The sequence below is a fragment of the Carassius carassius genome, chromosome 35 (genome assembly GCF_963082965.1).
Source record: "Carassius carassius chromosome 35, fCarCar2.1, whole genome shotgun sequence".
In the NCBI taxonomy this organism is placed as follows: domain Eukaryota; kingdom Metazoa; phylum Chordata; class Actinopteri; order Cypriniformes; family Cyprinidae; genus Carassius; species Carassius carassius.
In genome coordinates, this window is record NC_081789.1 from 15589957 (window position 1) to 15608362 (window position 18406).

Consider the following 18406-nt stretch of genomic DNA (forward strand, 5'->3'; position numbering starts at 1 on the left):
TTGTCGAACCATTGTTTCACAGGGTTCGTATCAGAGTTCTTCATCACCTAAGTCCAATGCCATATCACGTGAGCTACCGAGCAAACCTACTGAATTATAAAACTCATGCATGTTTACTCCCTCTAGTGTTAATTTTAACTTGAAACTGCAGTGAATCGTACATATATGTTAGTCTTTTCATTTTTGCAGAAATGTATGTAGAGGCACGTATTTCCAATAAGCCTATGTTGCTATGTATCTCAGAATTGCAACTTTATTTCTCAAAACTGCTATTTATTTCTCACAATTGTAACTTTGTTCTCAGAATTTTTCTCATAACTGAATAACACTTCTGAAATAGGCATAATAACACAAATGTAATTGCCATCTTGAGATGAATTTCTTATGAAACCTTGGTCTCTAAGAGGAGTCATCATTGAGCAACATCCACAGTGACATGTTCATATTCCACTAAAATAACTTTGCTTCTGACCGGGTCATTGAGCTGCCACTTTGACTATCTTTGGCTGCTATAGAAAGCACAAAACCTGACAGCCAGCCACACTGATCGTGTGCATGATGTGATTAAGGAAATAACACTAATGCCATCCATTGTCCGGAGTACTAACAAATGATTCTGCTTATGTGCTGTGGTGAAACTAAAGTGAATAAAAAAAGCTCCATCTAACTTTCACTCCAGGCAGCAGCCCCCATATGAGCCAAATCAATCCAGTTACCATTTCTTTTTAATCAGACCTTTGAGAGCTCATAGGGAGATGGATGTTTATATCAAATGCTCTGGTAGCCTTGGCTAACAAAGAGAGAAAGAGATTTCAAAACCTCTGCAACTCAATTAACATTTGCAAACTTTATCTCAAACCTCAATCCATCTGTCAGAGAGAGAATCAACTATCTCAGCTACTCAGTTTCTCTCCCACATGTAGCCACAGAGCTGCAAAGATTAATTAAAAATGTCCGTAAGTGAATGATCTTGTTGATTAATCATTGTTTTGGCAAGCTTTTATTCAAGTTAGTCTTGGCTGCTTCTAAATTTGGGCCATTAAGTGACTGGCTATTCCAGGCTGTTAATCTTATTATTCCTGGCTACCTGTAGTCTGTCCGGCGATAAACCTTTTCGCTTACTTGCATACTTGCACCAATAAATGTGTGTGCAATAAATCAATACTGGCGAAATCAGTCATTCATAATTTTCACGGATTGAAAAATGGTTGACTATGAGCTGGTTTCGGTGTTGATGCAGAACAAACATGGATTTTATATTATGAGACCTACTATTCCAATTATTTCTAAGAACCAATTTCTCCTTGACTCTATTGATTTTGCAGTTCTAACTCTCTGCAAGGCAATTAGCCAAGTAATTAAATTATCTAGTAATATTAAAGTGGTGGGCGCTTCAGGCTATATTAAAACCAATGCCTAATTCTACAACACGGTGTGCTTACAAAAACTATTTTTTATTTCTTTTAGAAAAGTATGTTCCTAAAATATATATATATATATATATATATATATATATATATATATATATATATATATATATAGATAGATAAATATATATATGTGTGTGTGTGTGTGTGTGTGTGTGTGTGTGTGTGTGTGTGTGTGTGTGTGTGTGTGTATAATGAGAGCCTCTAACTGTTATATTATGACAAAAAAAAGCAAAATATATTTATTCATCAATAAACAAGTAGAAAAATAAAGTAAAAAAGGATACAATTTCACTGCTATGAAAACAACTCTCTCCCTGCTAACAGAACACTACCATGCTACTTTGTTCATCCAACAGCCAACTGTTTAAGAGCTGAATAGAAGCAGAGTTTACAGTCAAGGTAAAGCGTCAGTGTTAAGGGCAGCTCAGCAGGGAATCCAGCAGCTTATTTCCAGCTCATGACTCATAAAACTACATTTTAAAAATAATCTGCCAATGTGTTCAAATGTGGCATGTGAAGAATTTGAACATCAGAGTTCCTTAACTTATTTGTAATAGGGAGAGCATGACGTGTTGTATTGTAATGCTGAGTGAGTTGTAACACTGTCAGATTTAACGAGCACCACCAGGAGAAACACTGAGCTAAGAAAGTAAAATTACACATCTGGTTTATGATTTGTGATCATGTTAACTGACAGTATATGGCAGAACTGATAGCATCTGAATCAGCAGGTTGTCTCATTTAATCTGAAGTATAACATCCACAAGCTTTTCATCTACATCTAGCAATATTGTGGCTGACCAGACAGGGAAGGTTTCCAATCTACTGGCTCAAAATACACAGAATGGTACATTTGAAATGTATTTTGTTAAAAAAATAATAATAATAAAAAAAAAAAATATATATATATATATATATATATATATATATATATATATATATATATATATATATATATATTTTTTTTTTTTTTTTTTTTTTTTTTTTTTTTTTTTTTATTATTTTGTCTATGGTGCATATTTTTAATTGACGTATTTTAATGGAATTAAATTATTCCAATATGTTTACCGTTTATTTTAAAAAATACATATTTTAATATTTTAAAAAAAGTTATGCAAGTTCTACCACAATAAATCCATTCATAAAACGTAATGTTTTCTATGAGTGTTACAGTAGCCTAGTGATAGTGGGTTAGGCTGTAACCGCAGCTCTTGTACTTGTAAAAAGATGACATAATTTAGCAATATATTTATAAACAACCTTAATATGAGAATAAAGTTTAAGTTCCAGACGTTTAAACAAAATGTGTTGCAACACTTCCCGATTTCCATGGAATTTCACTGGTCTGGTTCGACAAAACAGAAACGCTGTCGTATTTTTACATGCAGTGCCACCGGGATGCTTTAGGTTAACGTTTTTAGGTGAATTATCATCTCCACCACCTAAATATATGAACCATCTTTCCATCAAAGGCTCGATTTATTGTTGGTCTTTGCCGACCGTGATGAACTGCAATGTAGCACAATGACCACAAGACTAACATGCGACTGCAAATAATGCAAGTTCTTCAGAAGAATCCATAACTATACACCAGTTCCATTTGCAGAGTACATTCCACCGGACTTATGACTAAAGCACCCCAGCGTGCCAGATGCCTCCCGGTGTCCACCAATGCAAAAACAAAAAATGCCACGGAATCAACTGCAACTTACGGGATGATGGAGAAGCTGCCCGAGAGATGCTGATGTGGCTTAAAATCCACAGCAAGAGCTTCAGTCCGGTCCCGGCGGGTGGCTCCATCTTCGACTACAGTGTGATGAGCGGAGACGCAGTTACTTTTCCTTGTCGCGCGCGCTGTCCGGAAGAGCAGCTCCACAGAGCGAAGCCTCTAGATGAGCGAGACCCGCACTAACCGACGCTTCTTAGCTCTGGTACTCAGTGTCGATGAAATTCAGCCTAAGAGTCCGGGTTTTCAACAGCAAAAGACTACAGCGAAGCACTTTAATGCGGTATTTCAAGCCATTTCGAAGCGCGTGGCGCCGCGCGCTTCTGTAGCAGTGTGACGCCTGTCGCGCGGAGGTCGCTGTCCAGGTGCTGAAGTTACTCCACGCAGCGCGCGCTCGTCCATATAAACACAGAACCCCTCTCTCCTCTGAGTTGGTACGTTCCACGAAACAGTGGAGCAGCCCCCGCGGGACAGGGGCCATTGCTTTGAGCGCCTTCTCATGGGGAGCGGAGAATAGATAGCATTTGAATGAGAGTCGCTTTTGTGTTTGTAACTAAAGCTGTTTCTGCAGGACTGATGTGAATGGGCAAGATCTTGGTCGTGGAGTTCGCTCAAATTACAACGAGTCGTACGAGATGTAATTGTAAAGAATTAGTACTGCAGAAGTATGCACAGAAATATATACTTGTTGAACAAACGTGTCCGTTAGAGGGGTCTGTAGAAAATCGATTGAGAGAAAGAAAAGGTGTATGGCTGTCAAAGTTAAGACGACGTTACCTTGAGATTATAATGAAGTCTCATTAGTAACGTATTGACTAACAACGAGCAATGCATTATAGTAATTGTTAATCTTTGGTCAAATAACTATTTATTGCAGCTATTTATTGGAAGTTAATGTTAGACAAAGTCGATGAAATAATATTAACAGATTGCCTAAAACGTTTGATTTTAATTTTACTGTAATAATAAATGCTGAAATTGACATTAAATAGAAGTATTTTAGTTCATGTTAACAAATAGAAACTACTGTAAAGTGTATATTTTTAACACATACCAATCTTGTTTCATTCTGTATTTAAGAAGGCTGGAAATCCATGATTCTTAGTTTTTAACAGTAAAATAAAAATAAAATAAATAAATAAACAAAACCTGCATTTTTATGAGAAAAACATTTGCAATTCGAAATAGTTCTCTCTTTTCTCCTCTATGTTCCTGAATCAATATTTATAATGAAAAGGGAAATAAATAAATAACAGTATTATATAAAGCAGCTAATTCTTTCAGATCTGAGCCTTGAAAAAAAATATAAACATATATAGATCATTATTTATGAAAAAAGGTGAGTGCTTACATAAAAATATATATATATTTATGTAAGCACTCACCTTTTTTCTCACCTTTTATTAACAATTTTGTATAATAAGTCCTGCAATTTGTAAATCATGTTGCAGGGCAAATCATTTAATTGGTGAAAATAAAAAAATCAAGGAATCTGTATTGGTTTTTATTAAAGAAAGTGCATGACAGACTCATTTTAATCTTAACAGAGCTGTGATATTCATAGAAAGTATTTTCTTTGTAGACTTAAAAACTTGTGATATTAATAGTTAATAATATAAATTATTATTTTAACATGAATAAAATTTAATTTAGACAGTATTACAAACAATTATTTTAAGTTACAAAACACTTTAAAAAAGTCAGAATCATGTTAATCTTCTTGTACTTTCCAGGGTTTCTTTTTTTTTTTTTTTTTTTTTTTTGGAAGACATATGAATTGGATTCACAGCCTCCTGAGAATATTGTCTCTTCACTGTTTTTTTCTTCCTGTCTGGAACAAAAGTGCCCAGCAATCCTCACCTGCGTATGCTTGGATTTTTGTGTGATATTTACCCACCTGTTTGAAAAGCAAACTCTCAGCAGAGTGTGAAAGAAACACCATCTGTGCAAAGGCAGAGAAGGACAGCAGATATGTTCACTTTTCTCCAGGTTCTCGTCTATCAAAATCTGTGCTGCTGAAAATGCAACACATCTCATCCTGTGATTTTTCCTCTATGGCTGAGCAGGTGCTTGGCGTAATCACTTCAGGATGGAGATAAACATTTGCTTTGCAGTGCATCAACAAGCACATAAGGTAAAAAATTATAATAATAAGAAATAAAAGGTTCACACAAAAATGACAATACTGTCATCAAACCCATGTCATTCCAAACTCAGAACTTTCTTTCTTGTGTGAAACACGAAATGGAATGTTTATCAGAATATTGGAGCTGCTCTCTTCCACACAATGAAAGTGGATTGGCAAACAAGGGCTTTCAAGCTATAAAAAAGCATCACAGTAGTCCATATTCTAAGTTATCTGAAATCTAGCTTTATGTAAGAAATAGACGTGATAGTTGTGTGTAGTTATATACTAAACATCTTGGTCACCAAATAAGTCCATAATCATAATAACGCTTCCTCCAGTGAAAAAGTCTTTAAAAGTTAAAATCATCTAAATAGACAGATTTGATTCTCACTAACACACTTTTTTTTTTCTTCACAAGGCATTGATTGATGTACTGGAGTCATATAGATTACTTGTGAATTATTATGATGTTTTATAAGCTGTTTGGACTCTCATTCTGACGGCACCCATTCACTGCAGAGGATCCATCAGTGAACAAGTGATGCAATGTTTAATTAAAACTCATACATCTTCGATGACCTGATGATGAGTAAATTCTCAGCAAATTTTCATTTTTAGGTCAATTATTTATTTTAATTTTATGAGTAAACATCCATGCACTACATTTTGGACTATCTTGTGTTGCAAAAATGTTTAGTTACATATCAGACTATAATTAATCATGCAATAAAAACCTAATACACCCATCTTGAATCTATATTACTGTATATGAAAGTTATGTTTATGAAAATCAATAATACATCTGTTGGGTAAGACTAGGAAACCCACATCAAAGAGCATAACAAAACAACTTATGTTAGATCAAGGAATACAATACGAACTCTTTGAAACTTCAAACTAATGCTATATTGATAGTAATATCATTAAGAACTAATTTTCAAAGACTCAAAGAAATTCTCATATAAAATTACTTTTAATTACCACCTTTAGCTCACAAATACAAGGTATATTTAATGGTCTTTTTTGGTATTCCACTAGACAAAGTACCAATATCTGTCATCCTTTCATTCCAACAATCAAATTCTAGCATTATTTCTCCTGTATTCATAATGGATTACCTCATCTTTAGAGGTCAACAGTTCATTATATTCAAATGAGATGTCTCTCATATAAATCAGTGGACCTGAGAATGAAATCAGATTTCGAGGGTAGAAACGCTAATGTCATGGAATTATAAATCCTGAAAAGACTGACTCTTTGTGACCTATGAGCTGTGCAGATGTCTCTGAAAAATGGAATTACCTGAATTGCTGTGGTGAGCATATTCATTTAGCTGTTTGAGAGAATAATTGGTTCCTGAAATATTGCATGGAAATAATTAACCAAGGGAACCAGTGGAAGGGAGTCCAAGAAAAAATGTTAGATGATAGGCATCCTAATACCTCATCTAAGAGCTCAATAGTCTCTCAATGAATGAATTGCATATTTCCTACTAAAGAACAGACTTTACATAATAAAATCAACATTGATCTCATGATCCCATGATACAGAGCTATTGTTTAAAGCTTTTTCTCTATAATTGAAAATACAGCAACTGGCAAGATGGTAAAATAAACTTGCATGACTAGTTTCCAACATCAGGAGCTAAACCCATGGCAAATATACTGTGGGTTATATTATATATACATATAACCCCCTTTACAAATACATGCTGGTTCTCATTTTGTCCACAGTGGACTGATATGTTTGTCAAAAGTACATACAATTCAAACAACCAATTAAATTACCTCACAAATCTGAAATTGCAAGACAAAAAAAGTTGTGAGATATAAACTTTAATGAATTTTTCGCACAATTCCAAGTTTACATCTTGTAATTCTGTTTGTTCGTTTTGTTTTTACCACCAAAAATACAATAAAAAATAGTAATTTAAAATTTTTCAGAATTGCATGTTTATATACCACATTTCTGAGTTTATATCTCATAATTCATAGTTTATATCTTGCATTTCTGAGTTCATATTTTCTGAGTTTTATCTCCAGTTTATATTTAGAATTTCAAACTCTTAAAATTTAAATATTACTACATTATACTGACACAAAATGGCAAACTGCACTCGCCTTTTGTATTGCTGCATACTCATCTTCTGTGGCTGTGGAACTTAAATGCAAGTGAAAATTGGACAAACACAGGTGTACAGAATGACTTATTAACTAAACTAGGACAGGAACATGACCAAATATGGATAAACAGGAACAGAAACTAGGGCAAAACATGACACAGACCAGTCCAGAATCCTGACAATACCACCCCTCCTGGAAGGTGCATCCTCGTACCATAGCAACATCAGAGGAAGGCATGGGTGGGCACCTGGGAGGAGGTTCTGAAGGAGAATGGATATCCAGGAGGAGGCTGGCAGACAGAGCCTGGGGTGCGACGAAGGAGGGAGGAACCAGGGAGGAGACAGGAGGGACCCGAAGTAGGAGGAGCACAGCAGGACCCAGGACACTGCCATAACAGTGGCCCACGGTGGAGCCGACGGTGTGAGGAGCCATTGAGGAGGGACAGCTGCTGACTACAGGGGGCTGACCAACGGCGGCGGAGCAGGTCAAGGAGGAGCCCGAGGTAGAGATGGAGAGCCAACGAGCTGGGGGATGCCAAGGATTGGGAGGCCAGGGTGGAGTAACTGAGGACCAAGGTGGAACTGGCGGGAGGAAGGAGCCCAATGAAGCCGGTGGGAGGGAGTGATGAGTCCAGAGGCGATGATTCTGAGGGAGCTGGTGTGATTGAGGTCACTAATGGTCTATAGGTCTAAGGATTGTTTTGTTTTCTTCTAACAATAAGCATTTGTTGGCAGGTCTAGGCACTATGCATAGCCTAAACTAAATTTTTTCATTATATTTATTATGAAAAATAATAAATTCCTCTGCTCAGTCGCTTGGCCTTGCTCTGGCTCATGGATTGCAGCTGGAAATGGCTCTTCATCATAGGTGGGCTCAGGCTCATGCTCCATACCGAGGAGGGAGATGGTGGGCTGGGCTCTGGGTCAGGAGTGGCTCTCTAGTCCACTCCACAAATGCGGTTGAATTTCGAGGACCTTCCTCGGACAATGGCACTCTGCATGCAATGTTTTGGCTCATATTGTAGAAAGCACGTCGGCCAGGCAGCTGGTGGTGTGAGCTACAGTACAAGCGTGAACAGTCTTGTGTGGTCCCCCAAATATTGGCTCCCCTGCTTCAGCAGGAGGAGGAGGTACTCGGGACGAAGAAGGGGATCCATCGGACAACACAACGGGGGAAAAAAAAGGACTGAGTGAAAAAAATGGAAGGTAAATGGAGGTAATTGTTTTGGTCTGATATTCTGTAAGGAGCTGACACTTGTCAGACGGGAACACAGGAAACACATGATTTGATGTTCAATCTCAGACAAAGACAGACACACCAAATACAGATAATAGGGTGGAGCAAAAGCTCTGGTGAGGAAGGCAGAGGCGGAGATCCAGAGATCTGCAGCGGAGCTGGAGTGACTGAGGACCAAGGTGGAGCTGGCGGGAGGAAGGAGCCCAATGAAGCTGGTGGGAGGGAGCGAAGAGGCGCAGACAGAAGAGAGGAACCCAGAGGCGATGGTGGGTCAACGCCCGACCAAGGCGGAGCCGGAGGGATGAGGGAGCCCGGTGGAGCTGATGGATCAGTGGTTGACAGTGGAGATGAGGGAGCTAGGAGCCAAGGTGGAGCCGCTGGGTCTACAGGCCGAGGAGGAGTCCGGGCCTCGGAAGCTGGGGGTGGAGGTGAATAATACTCCTCCCCCTGCTCAAGCAGGAGGAGGAGGTACTCGGGATAAAGAAGGGGATCCATCACTCAACACAACGAGGAAGAAAAAGGACTGAGTGAAAAAACGGAAAACAAATGGAGGGGAGACAAACAGAGATAATTATTTCGGTCTGATATTCTATCACGTGTACTGAGGCGAGGAGTGAGGAACAAGGAGACAAAGCATACACTCAAACTATAGTCTTTAAAAAACAAAAATCCAAGAGCTGACACTTGGCAGACAGGAACACAGGAAACACATGGGTTGATGTTCAATCTCAGACAAAGACAGACAGACCAAATAAGGATAAACAGGAACAGAAACTGGGGCATAACATGACATAGACCAGTCCAGTATCCTGACACACTACAAGTGTTTTGGTCTTAATAAAAAATGCTGATTCAAAATGTACACAAAATCTACCGTACAACTCATCTTAACTCTCAAGTGTTGGCTTTCTATAAATATTTTGTTCATGTGTCTATTCAGAATGACTTATGAGCAGCAACCATTTTATTATGTCATTTATGTAGGTTTCCCTTGCCAAACAAGAGTTGATTTTCATCCCATACTTCGAAATGCTATAAGGCAAGAACAAAGAAAAATCCCAAAACTGAAAAAAGGCACAAAATAAGATCCAGGTTCATGTGGAAAAACATTTAGGGCTATAGCTCAACAACAGCCCTGACATGCTTCAATGTACCAGTAGACCTCAGACAACAATGAACATACTGTACATTCTTCTTTCAGACTTCAAAAGCTTTGAATGACATTGGGAACTTGTGAGGTTTTGGACAACCCTTCCTTTGATATCAGGTCAAGATTTTCCCCTCTGCTGTTCGTGTAATCTCAGAAATATGGGAAGGTCAACAGGGCTGATATGAAAGAACTTCTTTTTCAAGTTTTGACTGCTTACACATTTCTTTCTCTCCTTTAGAGACTTTAGTAGTGTAACGACTGGGTGAAGGAGTGGCAGGAAGCAAGTGTGAGATTAATGAGATTTAATGAAGACAATGAAACAATACAATACTGAGACACAAATAACACTGGGAGGAATGCACAGTCCAAGATGGTGGTGATGAATGATGAATCCGGAAGGCGGAGGTGAGTTGGCAGCAGGAGAGGGTGACACAGGAACTGCGGGGAAGCGAGCCGAAGGTAAGTGGTGTTGCTTGGTGGTGGGTTGAGTGGACGGGGTTCCGGTGTAATGACTCGTATGGAGGACAGGAGGCAAATGCGAGTAAACAGAGTTTATTGACAAGAGGTGTGATGGATGAAGGTAGGAGAGTGACGCAGGGGCCTCGACAGCAGCACAGACTGGTGAGTAGGTGGTTTGAGTGCGCTGGTAGAGATGATGGTGTTGGTAGATCCGTGAGAGGTGAAGATAATCCGTGAGTGAGTGATACAATCCAGAGACGACCGAACAGGAGACAAAGCAAGGGCAGGAACACGAGAGACTGAACAGACATCAACACAGAGGACCTCAAACAACGATCTGACAAACAAGAGACGAAAGACAGGGCATTAAGTAGGCTGTTGGAATGAGCTGCACCTGCCAGACGATCAGCGGCAACACCCACATGAAACAATCAACATGACATAACATGAATACAACAGGAGACGGTGCATTCGTGAACCGTGACATCCGGGGAGACACGGACATCCAACGCAGAAACACACAAGAAAGCAAAGCATAGGTCACAAACATGAAACAACGCTCTCACAAACACAAGACGCTAGACAAGCCAATATATAGGGATGAGTAATGAGTGACAGCTGTTGCTGATGACAATTAACGGAGACGCCCACAAACTAATCAGTGCTGACGCGTAACACGCAGACTTCACCCACAAAGTGCAAAACCCAGAGATCACGGTTTACCAACCGTGACAAGTAGTCAAGTCAAACTAAAACTTTTGAGAGTTCCTTCTGAACTGCATGTATTTTCCCCACCTGACAAACTTCCGTTGATGCAGCATTTTTGCCAGATGACAGAAGTAATTTTTTGGTTAACTGTAAGTATAAATGATTTCCTTCTGTTTTTCCAGCACAGGGGCAACAAGTGTTTTGGATTACTTTGCTTCATTTAAAATCAGTTCACATGAACAAGAATGCCATTGTTCCTAATTTTGACAGCTTAATTTTGGAAATTGGTTGAGTGAATAATTCAACCAACTAATAAATGCAGTCACTTGCTCCTGTATCAAACTGTGTTTTTGAATGTAGACTACTTAGCACTAATTTTAGAGCACCACTTTACGTTGCACTATATATTATCTAAAACAAAGAACACTTTAAAGAAAACATATTTTCCTTTTAATTATGACTAACTAAATATGAATCGTGCTTTACTGTTGTTATGGAATCCTCATATTCCCTCTTAATTATCTTAAGGTATTTTGTTCTTGCCAGGATAATGTGTCATCTCTCGTCTCCGGCAGTCTCTCCAAGAAGTTTTATCTGCTGAGCTGTTCTACTCTTGTTTCAGTTGTTTACATCTTATAACACTGAGTTCAGATGAGAGGGCAAGCATATTTGTCTTTGAAATGAGAGGTTTCAAAAGGCATTTGAGTGGAACGGCATTTCCCAAAAAAGCAGCAGTCTGATCGGAGCATTGTGTGTGCAAGCTTCATTCCTGGCCTTTAAATACCACACTGGCAAGTGCCACGCTTGTTATTTCCACGCTTCCGACACTACCAAGCTTTTCATGGTTGTTCTCCTTGTGCCTTGATACGCACGACTAAACACACAGATCCAGCTCATTAGACCACCCTCTTAGTTTGCCCATTCTTTCTTTGTAAACCTTTTCAGGGTCAGCGAGAGAAATACTGCCTCCATTTATTCTAATTCATTCGTTTTTTTTTTTTTATTCATTTTGTGCCATTGTTTGGCAAATTATTTTCCACGCTTAAAGTTATGTATGCTTATGTTGTTTTTATACTACAAAAGCAGCACATAAGTTGCATCTGAGGTGGCATATATGCCACAAAAGGTGCACTTACATAAACATGCTTTTCATAAAAACAGCTTTTCGCTTCACAAGAAGTTACCTGATGGATTGGAGTCATGTGGATAATTAATGTGGATAACATCAACATATCCTGTTATAAAATATACACTCTGTCATTACATCAAAAAAGGTTTTTAGGTATGTGGTTAGTGTATTAAAGAACAGATTTAGCTGATCCTTAATTATATATATAAAAATATTATTATTATATATTTGGGTGTAAAAGGGATGGAAACACTTTAGTATTTCATATTTTTAAAGCTATTGATTTTTATCATCTTCTGCTGCCCAAAGCAACACAGTTATAAGAATGAATTGCAATTCAGAACACATGAATGTGGTCCAAACACATGCTCTCTATGGAGCAAAGCTTAACTGTTGGCTATTGTCCTCCAAGCTTTATGGTTCTTTTTGCTGTCAGAGCACTTTCACTGTTTACTGATAGCTTTTGTCATTAATCTGGATTTATAGGGGAAATGTGCTCGCATTCAATAATTCTCTGTGTTTTTGTGTGTGAGAGAGTTTATCTGTGTGTAAGCCATAGTATTTACTAGAATTTACCTCTGACTTGAAGCTTGCAATTCATTTTGAGCCAAAAGGGCTGATTCTTGGTCTGTGTTCAATAATTCAAATCCCCTCTCAAGCATCTGGTTTGGTCCATTTAATACTAAAAGCTATACTTGATCTCACACCTTACATCCAATATCCAGTTTTAGCAACCAACTTTCACTAACCCAGTTGCATTGATCAAACAAACAAACAAACAAAAAAGGAGTGAATGTAGCTAGCTAAATATGCCGTTTGTAACTGCTGCAGGAAAGCATTAGTGTGTCACTGATAATCATATTGAAAGTGGTGAGCAAACGTCCCTCATCCATCATTTTCATCCAGCATCTTCACTGCCCTTCACTGTCAGCTAAACAGCTAGGCACCCTGAAATATATTCATCACTCTTGCAATTAAAGGAGCAAAGTTGATTTACTGTACATTCCAAACCAAAAGGGGCTTTGTGTGACTGCTGTGCTCATTTGTAGCCATATATTGATTTGTTGGTATATTGTTCTTGAAAAGGGAGTTAAATTTGTGATATCTCCCAGCTCACATTGCTTTAATATCGATCGTATATCAAACATTCCATTGTTCACAAATAAATTCCACCTCAGCTGGTCTTGAAAATGGCACCAACATGAAACATAATTTTAGCAGTTTCAGTCGACTGAGAACCATAATGCACTGTCTCTCAACACAAGTGCTATTTGTTTCCGGTGACAAAATCTCAGATTGATGTGGAGTTTTGTGGCACTCCACTATAAATAAAAATAGAGGAATGTAATGGAAGACTTGTATTGGAAAAAATAACTTGTGCTTTTTTTTTTGTTTGTTTGTTTGTTTGTTTGTTTTAATATGAGCATCTTATAGCCTGTTTTCACTCAATATGGGAGGAAAATTCTTATCTGGCAGCACTTTTTCAAATTCAGTTTAATCTTATTTGTAAACATGAACTGCTGCTCATATAGTTTCTCCAAATCTATGGTCATAAATATAGTAATAATGAAGAGCCTGATGCTTCACACATACATTTTTCGCCTGTCTGAACAGTGGACAGATTGACCAGCGACAGATGCTTCCAATTTTATTACGTCAATGAATAAACTTGATAACCAAAACAATAGAAATATGAAATTAGACAGGGAGTCATATCCATAACAGTTCCTCTATAAGTTTAAACTCCTTAAATGGTTAGTTCACCCAAAAATGAAAATTTGCCTGTGTTTTACTCACCCTCAAAGCATCCTAGGTGTACAGTATGTGACTTTCTTCTTTCAGACGAATCCAGTCGGAGTTATATTAAAAATTGTCCTGGCCCCTCCAAGCCTCTTAATGGGGGTAAACGGGTTCAGAAGACGTGAAATAAAGTGTGTGCATCAATGTACTCCTGTAGTGAATCCATACATTTTTGTAAGATAAATGTCCATATTTCAAATGTAATAAACACTTTTCTTTCACTTCTGCTGACTGTTGTACACAGAAGTCGTTCTGGCAAATGACGAAAGACGTCAACGTTGTGTGATTAGTGAAGAACGTGGAGACCAAACAGAACAAAACAGAGTACACAAATTAGAAGCACAAAACAAGGATTTGTAAAGAAAAATGTTGCAGCATTTCGATATAAGCCAAGACGAGATGAGGTTTTCCTTTGCTTAAGTAAGGAAACTTTGTTTCCCTTGCTCCCGCATTTCTCAGAGGCACGCGCACAACGCATACCTCCTACATCATCCATACCTATGGAATCCGTCCTACATCATCCATAACACAGTCAGCGGAAGTGAGAAAAAAAAGTGTTTATTACATTTGAAATATGGATATTTATCTTACAAAAATGCATAGATTCGCTACAGGAGGCCTTTATACACCCCCAGAGACATGTGAGGAACGTTTTATTATGGATGTGCACACTTTATTTCACGCCTTCTGGACTGTTGACAACCAACAACCACTTACCCCCATTGAAAGGCTTGGAGGGGCCAGGACAATTTTTTATATAACTCCGATTGGATTCGTCTGAAAGAAGAAAGTCCAAATACACCTAGGATGCTTTGAGGGTGAGTAAAACACAGGCTAATTTTCATTTTTTGGGTGAATTAACCCTTTAATATAAGATGTGAAATATGGAAATGGCAACACTGATCAATACACCTCAGGTTAAAGGCCATTTTTTATTTTTCGCCAATTAAAACAAGGCTGTGAGGGATAGATGCAGTCCATGCAATAAAATGTGCTATCTTCATGTCTAAATTTCATATTTTCAAGAATTTTGTATCACATTCTCGAAAATAAAGGTTTCAAATATTGTCCACCCTGGTGATATGGTTGTGACTGCTCTCTATTCCTTTCATGATGGCTCATGTATAAAATAAGCAATTAATTTTGTCAGTCTAATCATGCTGTTGTTTTAGGGATCAAATAATTCTATCCACTTGTAGCGGACAACAATAAAACCTGTATCATCACCATCTGCTTTCTGTGCACGTGAATTCTTGTGGGATTTACTGTCTGAAACTGATCCCTCTGATTATACAGGATGTACATAATTTGACCCTATTTAATCCTGTTCAAACACATTCAAATGCATTGTTTCATGCATGAATGATAGTGTTGTAGGTATTCCCAATAATTGTGTGTGACAGCTCAGTGGGTGAATACTCCCTCAATTTGTTTTGAGCCGGAATCTTTCACTAAGAAATCCAACACCCTGAGGAGCTCTCACATATCAGGCTACACATTTCATTACAATGTAGTAGCTCCCTCCCAGATTTGTGGATCTTTATGTATATTTTCACTCTTTTTCAGTTAAGTGGTGTTGTACAGACTTACATATACATTAAAACAAAACTAAATCAGACCATAATTCACAGTATCACAAATGGGACATGTATGCAACAGAATCAGATATCAGAAAACATCATGTTCTTTAACAGAGCAGCAGATAAGACATAATGTCCTGAACTGAGAACTTGAATAGTTCCCATGACCCTCTAAAATATAATTTAGAAGTTTTAACCTTATATTTTGGAAAATTCTCTTTTTGTGGTGTCCACTGAATGCACACTTAAGAATTTCGCCAGAAGTAGTACTGTATTTCTTTGTCTACAGTTTAAAAAAATACTGTGAATTCAGACATGCTACTTCTCACATATCTTTTATCAACCTACTATAAAGTTAAGAAGTATGCAACCTCTGGCTTTAGGAGAGAATCCTTAAATCATTCAGTCATCCAACTGATTAAAAACATTTGGAATAACATTCTAGCATACTGCTCTCACTATTCCTGCCATAGAAGGAAATGATAAAATTAGTGTCGGCAAAAATAGTATGCGGTTCTGAATTCAGCAATTTATTCAATCAGGAATTAATGAAGTTACTTGCTGAATTCTGAATTGCATACTAGCATACTATTCTTAACATTTCTGCAAAAGATATATATCACAGAAAGTAACTAAACCAATTCATTCAAAAATTGATTTATTCGGAAATGCCATGTGCTGCTTCCAAATGCCCAATGAATAATTGTACTGTGGCTTTGTTTGGAACTATTTTTATTGGTGGAGTAAAAATAAACCAAGAAATTACAAAATATTTTGTCTAAAATGTTAGTTACTCAGCATTAACTTCTTGAAATAAAAATAGATCATACAGAAAGTTGTTGGTCTGCATGTCAATGCAGCTACGATTACCTGCTTATTATTTGATATTGCTTAAACGACTTTAATCATGTTGCAGTGCAATTGTAATAACAGTACTGTGTGATTTGTGTAACAGCAGGTGGTTCAATTTAAATGTGAAAAGAGAAGAATCATGTAGTTTTAATAGCATTACAGAATCTAGCTTGATATATGTTGCTTTACAACAAATGGATTTAGCATTTTTGTATACATAGCATATCAAGACATTAAAAAAAAAACAGTTACACCTAGACCTGTTAGCTTGGGATTTAATCTCACAGCTCAGTAACCATATTGCATGTCTACTATATAAAAAGTAAATCAGAATTTATTTCAATTATAATTCAATAGTGGCTGGATTTAGTGAACGCCTGCTGTGATAATGAGGACCATTTTAAATCTTGACCAAACAATTGTACCGTCATTAAGGACCTGATCCAAACCTTAATAAGGAGAGCCAGAGACAGCATCATCCAGCACTTAAACATTAACTGAGCTTGTGGGAGCAATTAAGTCCTGTTAAATATACTTCAATGAGTATTGAGCCCAGCATGCTCCAATCATCCTTTACCAGAAGAGAGATTTATTTAAGCAGTCGAGACAGCACCGGTGCCCCATGTGATGTGTGCTGGTACATAGACTGCCCACACGCACACAGCAGTTCCCCGGCTTACCTCCTGTTGTGAGATTTCATCCCTTGTGCATTTTGATGTAGTTTCAAAAATACAGAATTTGTGTTGACATTTCACTTTGATGACCAATATCAATAGTTTACTCATTGATATTAGTTGCAATGCTTTGAGACATGATGGGTGGTGAATAGGAAAGTGTTTTCCCATTCTTAATATAGTACATAACTTAAAAATGTGTATTTCTATGGTGCTTTTTGTCCTTTTCTAGATATTGACACTAGAGGACATTTAAAAATAAAGGTTCCAGTCACGCCAGAGGAACTATTTTGGAACTACTAGCATTTTCTAATCTAAACCTTTTGTGCATTGAAAATGTTCCACGAATGTAAAAAGAGTAGTTCACCAAAATGTAAAATTTGCAGAAAATGTCATTAATTGATGGACTGGATACATGTGGATTACTTGTGTATTATTCTGGCATTTTTATCCGCTGTATGGACTCTCATTCTGACGGCACCCATTCACTGCAGTGGATCCATCTGTGAAATTTCTCCAAATATATTCCAATGAAGAAACAAGCTCATCTTCATCCGAGATGGCCTAAGAGTGAGTAAATTCTTAGCAATTGTTCTATTCCTTTAAAGGTTTTTAATGGAACCGTATATTCCAATAAGAACTTTTATTTTTTAAGAGTGTTATATGGAAAAGAGCTCCTGGACTATTCTTCAAAATACTGTATCTCCTTTTGTGTTCCATGGACAAAAAAGGTTGTATGGGTTTGTAACAGCATGAGGATGAATAACTTGATGTCTAAATTTTCATTTTGGGGTGAACGATCGTTTTAATGACAATGTCAGTATTTATATTAGTTGATTAAAGATGTAGAATGAGAGAGAGGGAGGCCGAGGAGTGGAGGCAGAAGAGGAATCCATGTTTAATCCCTCCATGGTAACCTGGCAAGCTGGCCATCACCCAGAGGTCCTCATTAAAGGCATCAGTCATCTAGGTATTTAATAATTGTCTACTTTGACAGAGCTTTACAATCACATGGAAGTGGAGGTAAATGGAAGTTGGCAGCCAATAAGGCTGCTTAGCATATCTGTCAGAGCAACTCTTTTTTTGTTGTTATTGTTTCTTTATCACTGTCACTGCTAAAGCAATCACTAGAATGTCCTAATTAGAGAACTCTGTAATTACTAAAAGCTTATGTTTAGGACACCTGAATATTTGGAATCATCTGATGCTCTAGACACCCGAGGAGAGTTTTTTTTTTTTTTTAGGTCAATTAACACATGGCCTGTGAACATTCCAAACACCTAATAGTGTGTTGTGAACTGGACTTCACAGACTTTCGGCTATCGTAGATGAAAGTCCAGAAACTGGCACTGATGTATAATTTCAGAGAAAGTGGAGAAGGAACCTTACCCAACAGCAACAGTCATTGCAC

The 18406-nt window shown here is 37.6% G+C and overlaps 1 protein-coding gene across 1 annotated transcript in view; it reads right to left on the reverse strand.

Moving 5' to 3' along the window:
- The window catches only part of LOC132115626 (contactin-associated protein-like 2), a 455893-nt gene extending 452356 nt beyond the window's left edge, over positions 1 to 3537 (reverse strand). The window contains exon 1 of the mRNA XM_059524041.1: positions 3143 to 3537. Coding sequence (XP_059380024.1) covers positions 3143 to 3230 — 88 coding nt within the window. The 5' untranslated portion in view covers positions 3231 to 3537. The remainder of the gene's footprint in view (positions 1 to 3142) is intronic.
- Positions 3538 to 18406: the final 14869 nt, after the last annotated feature.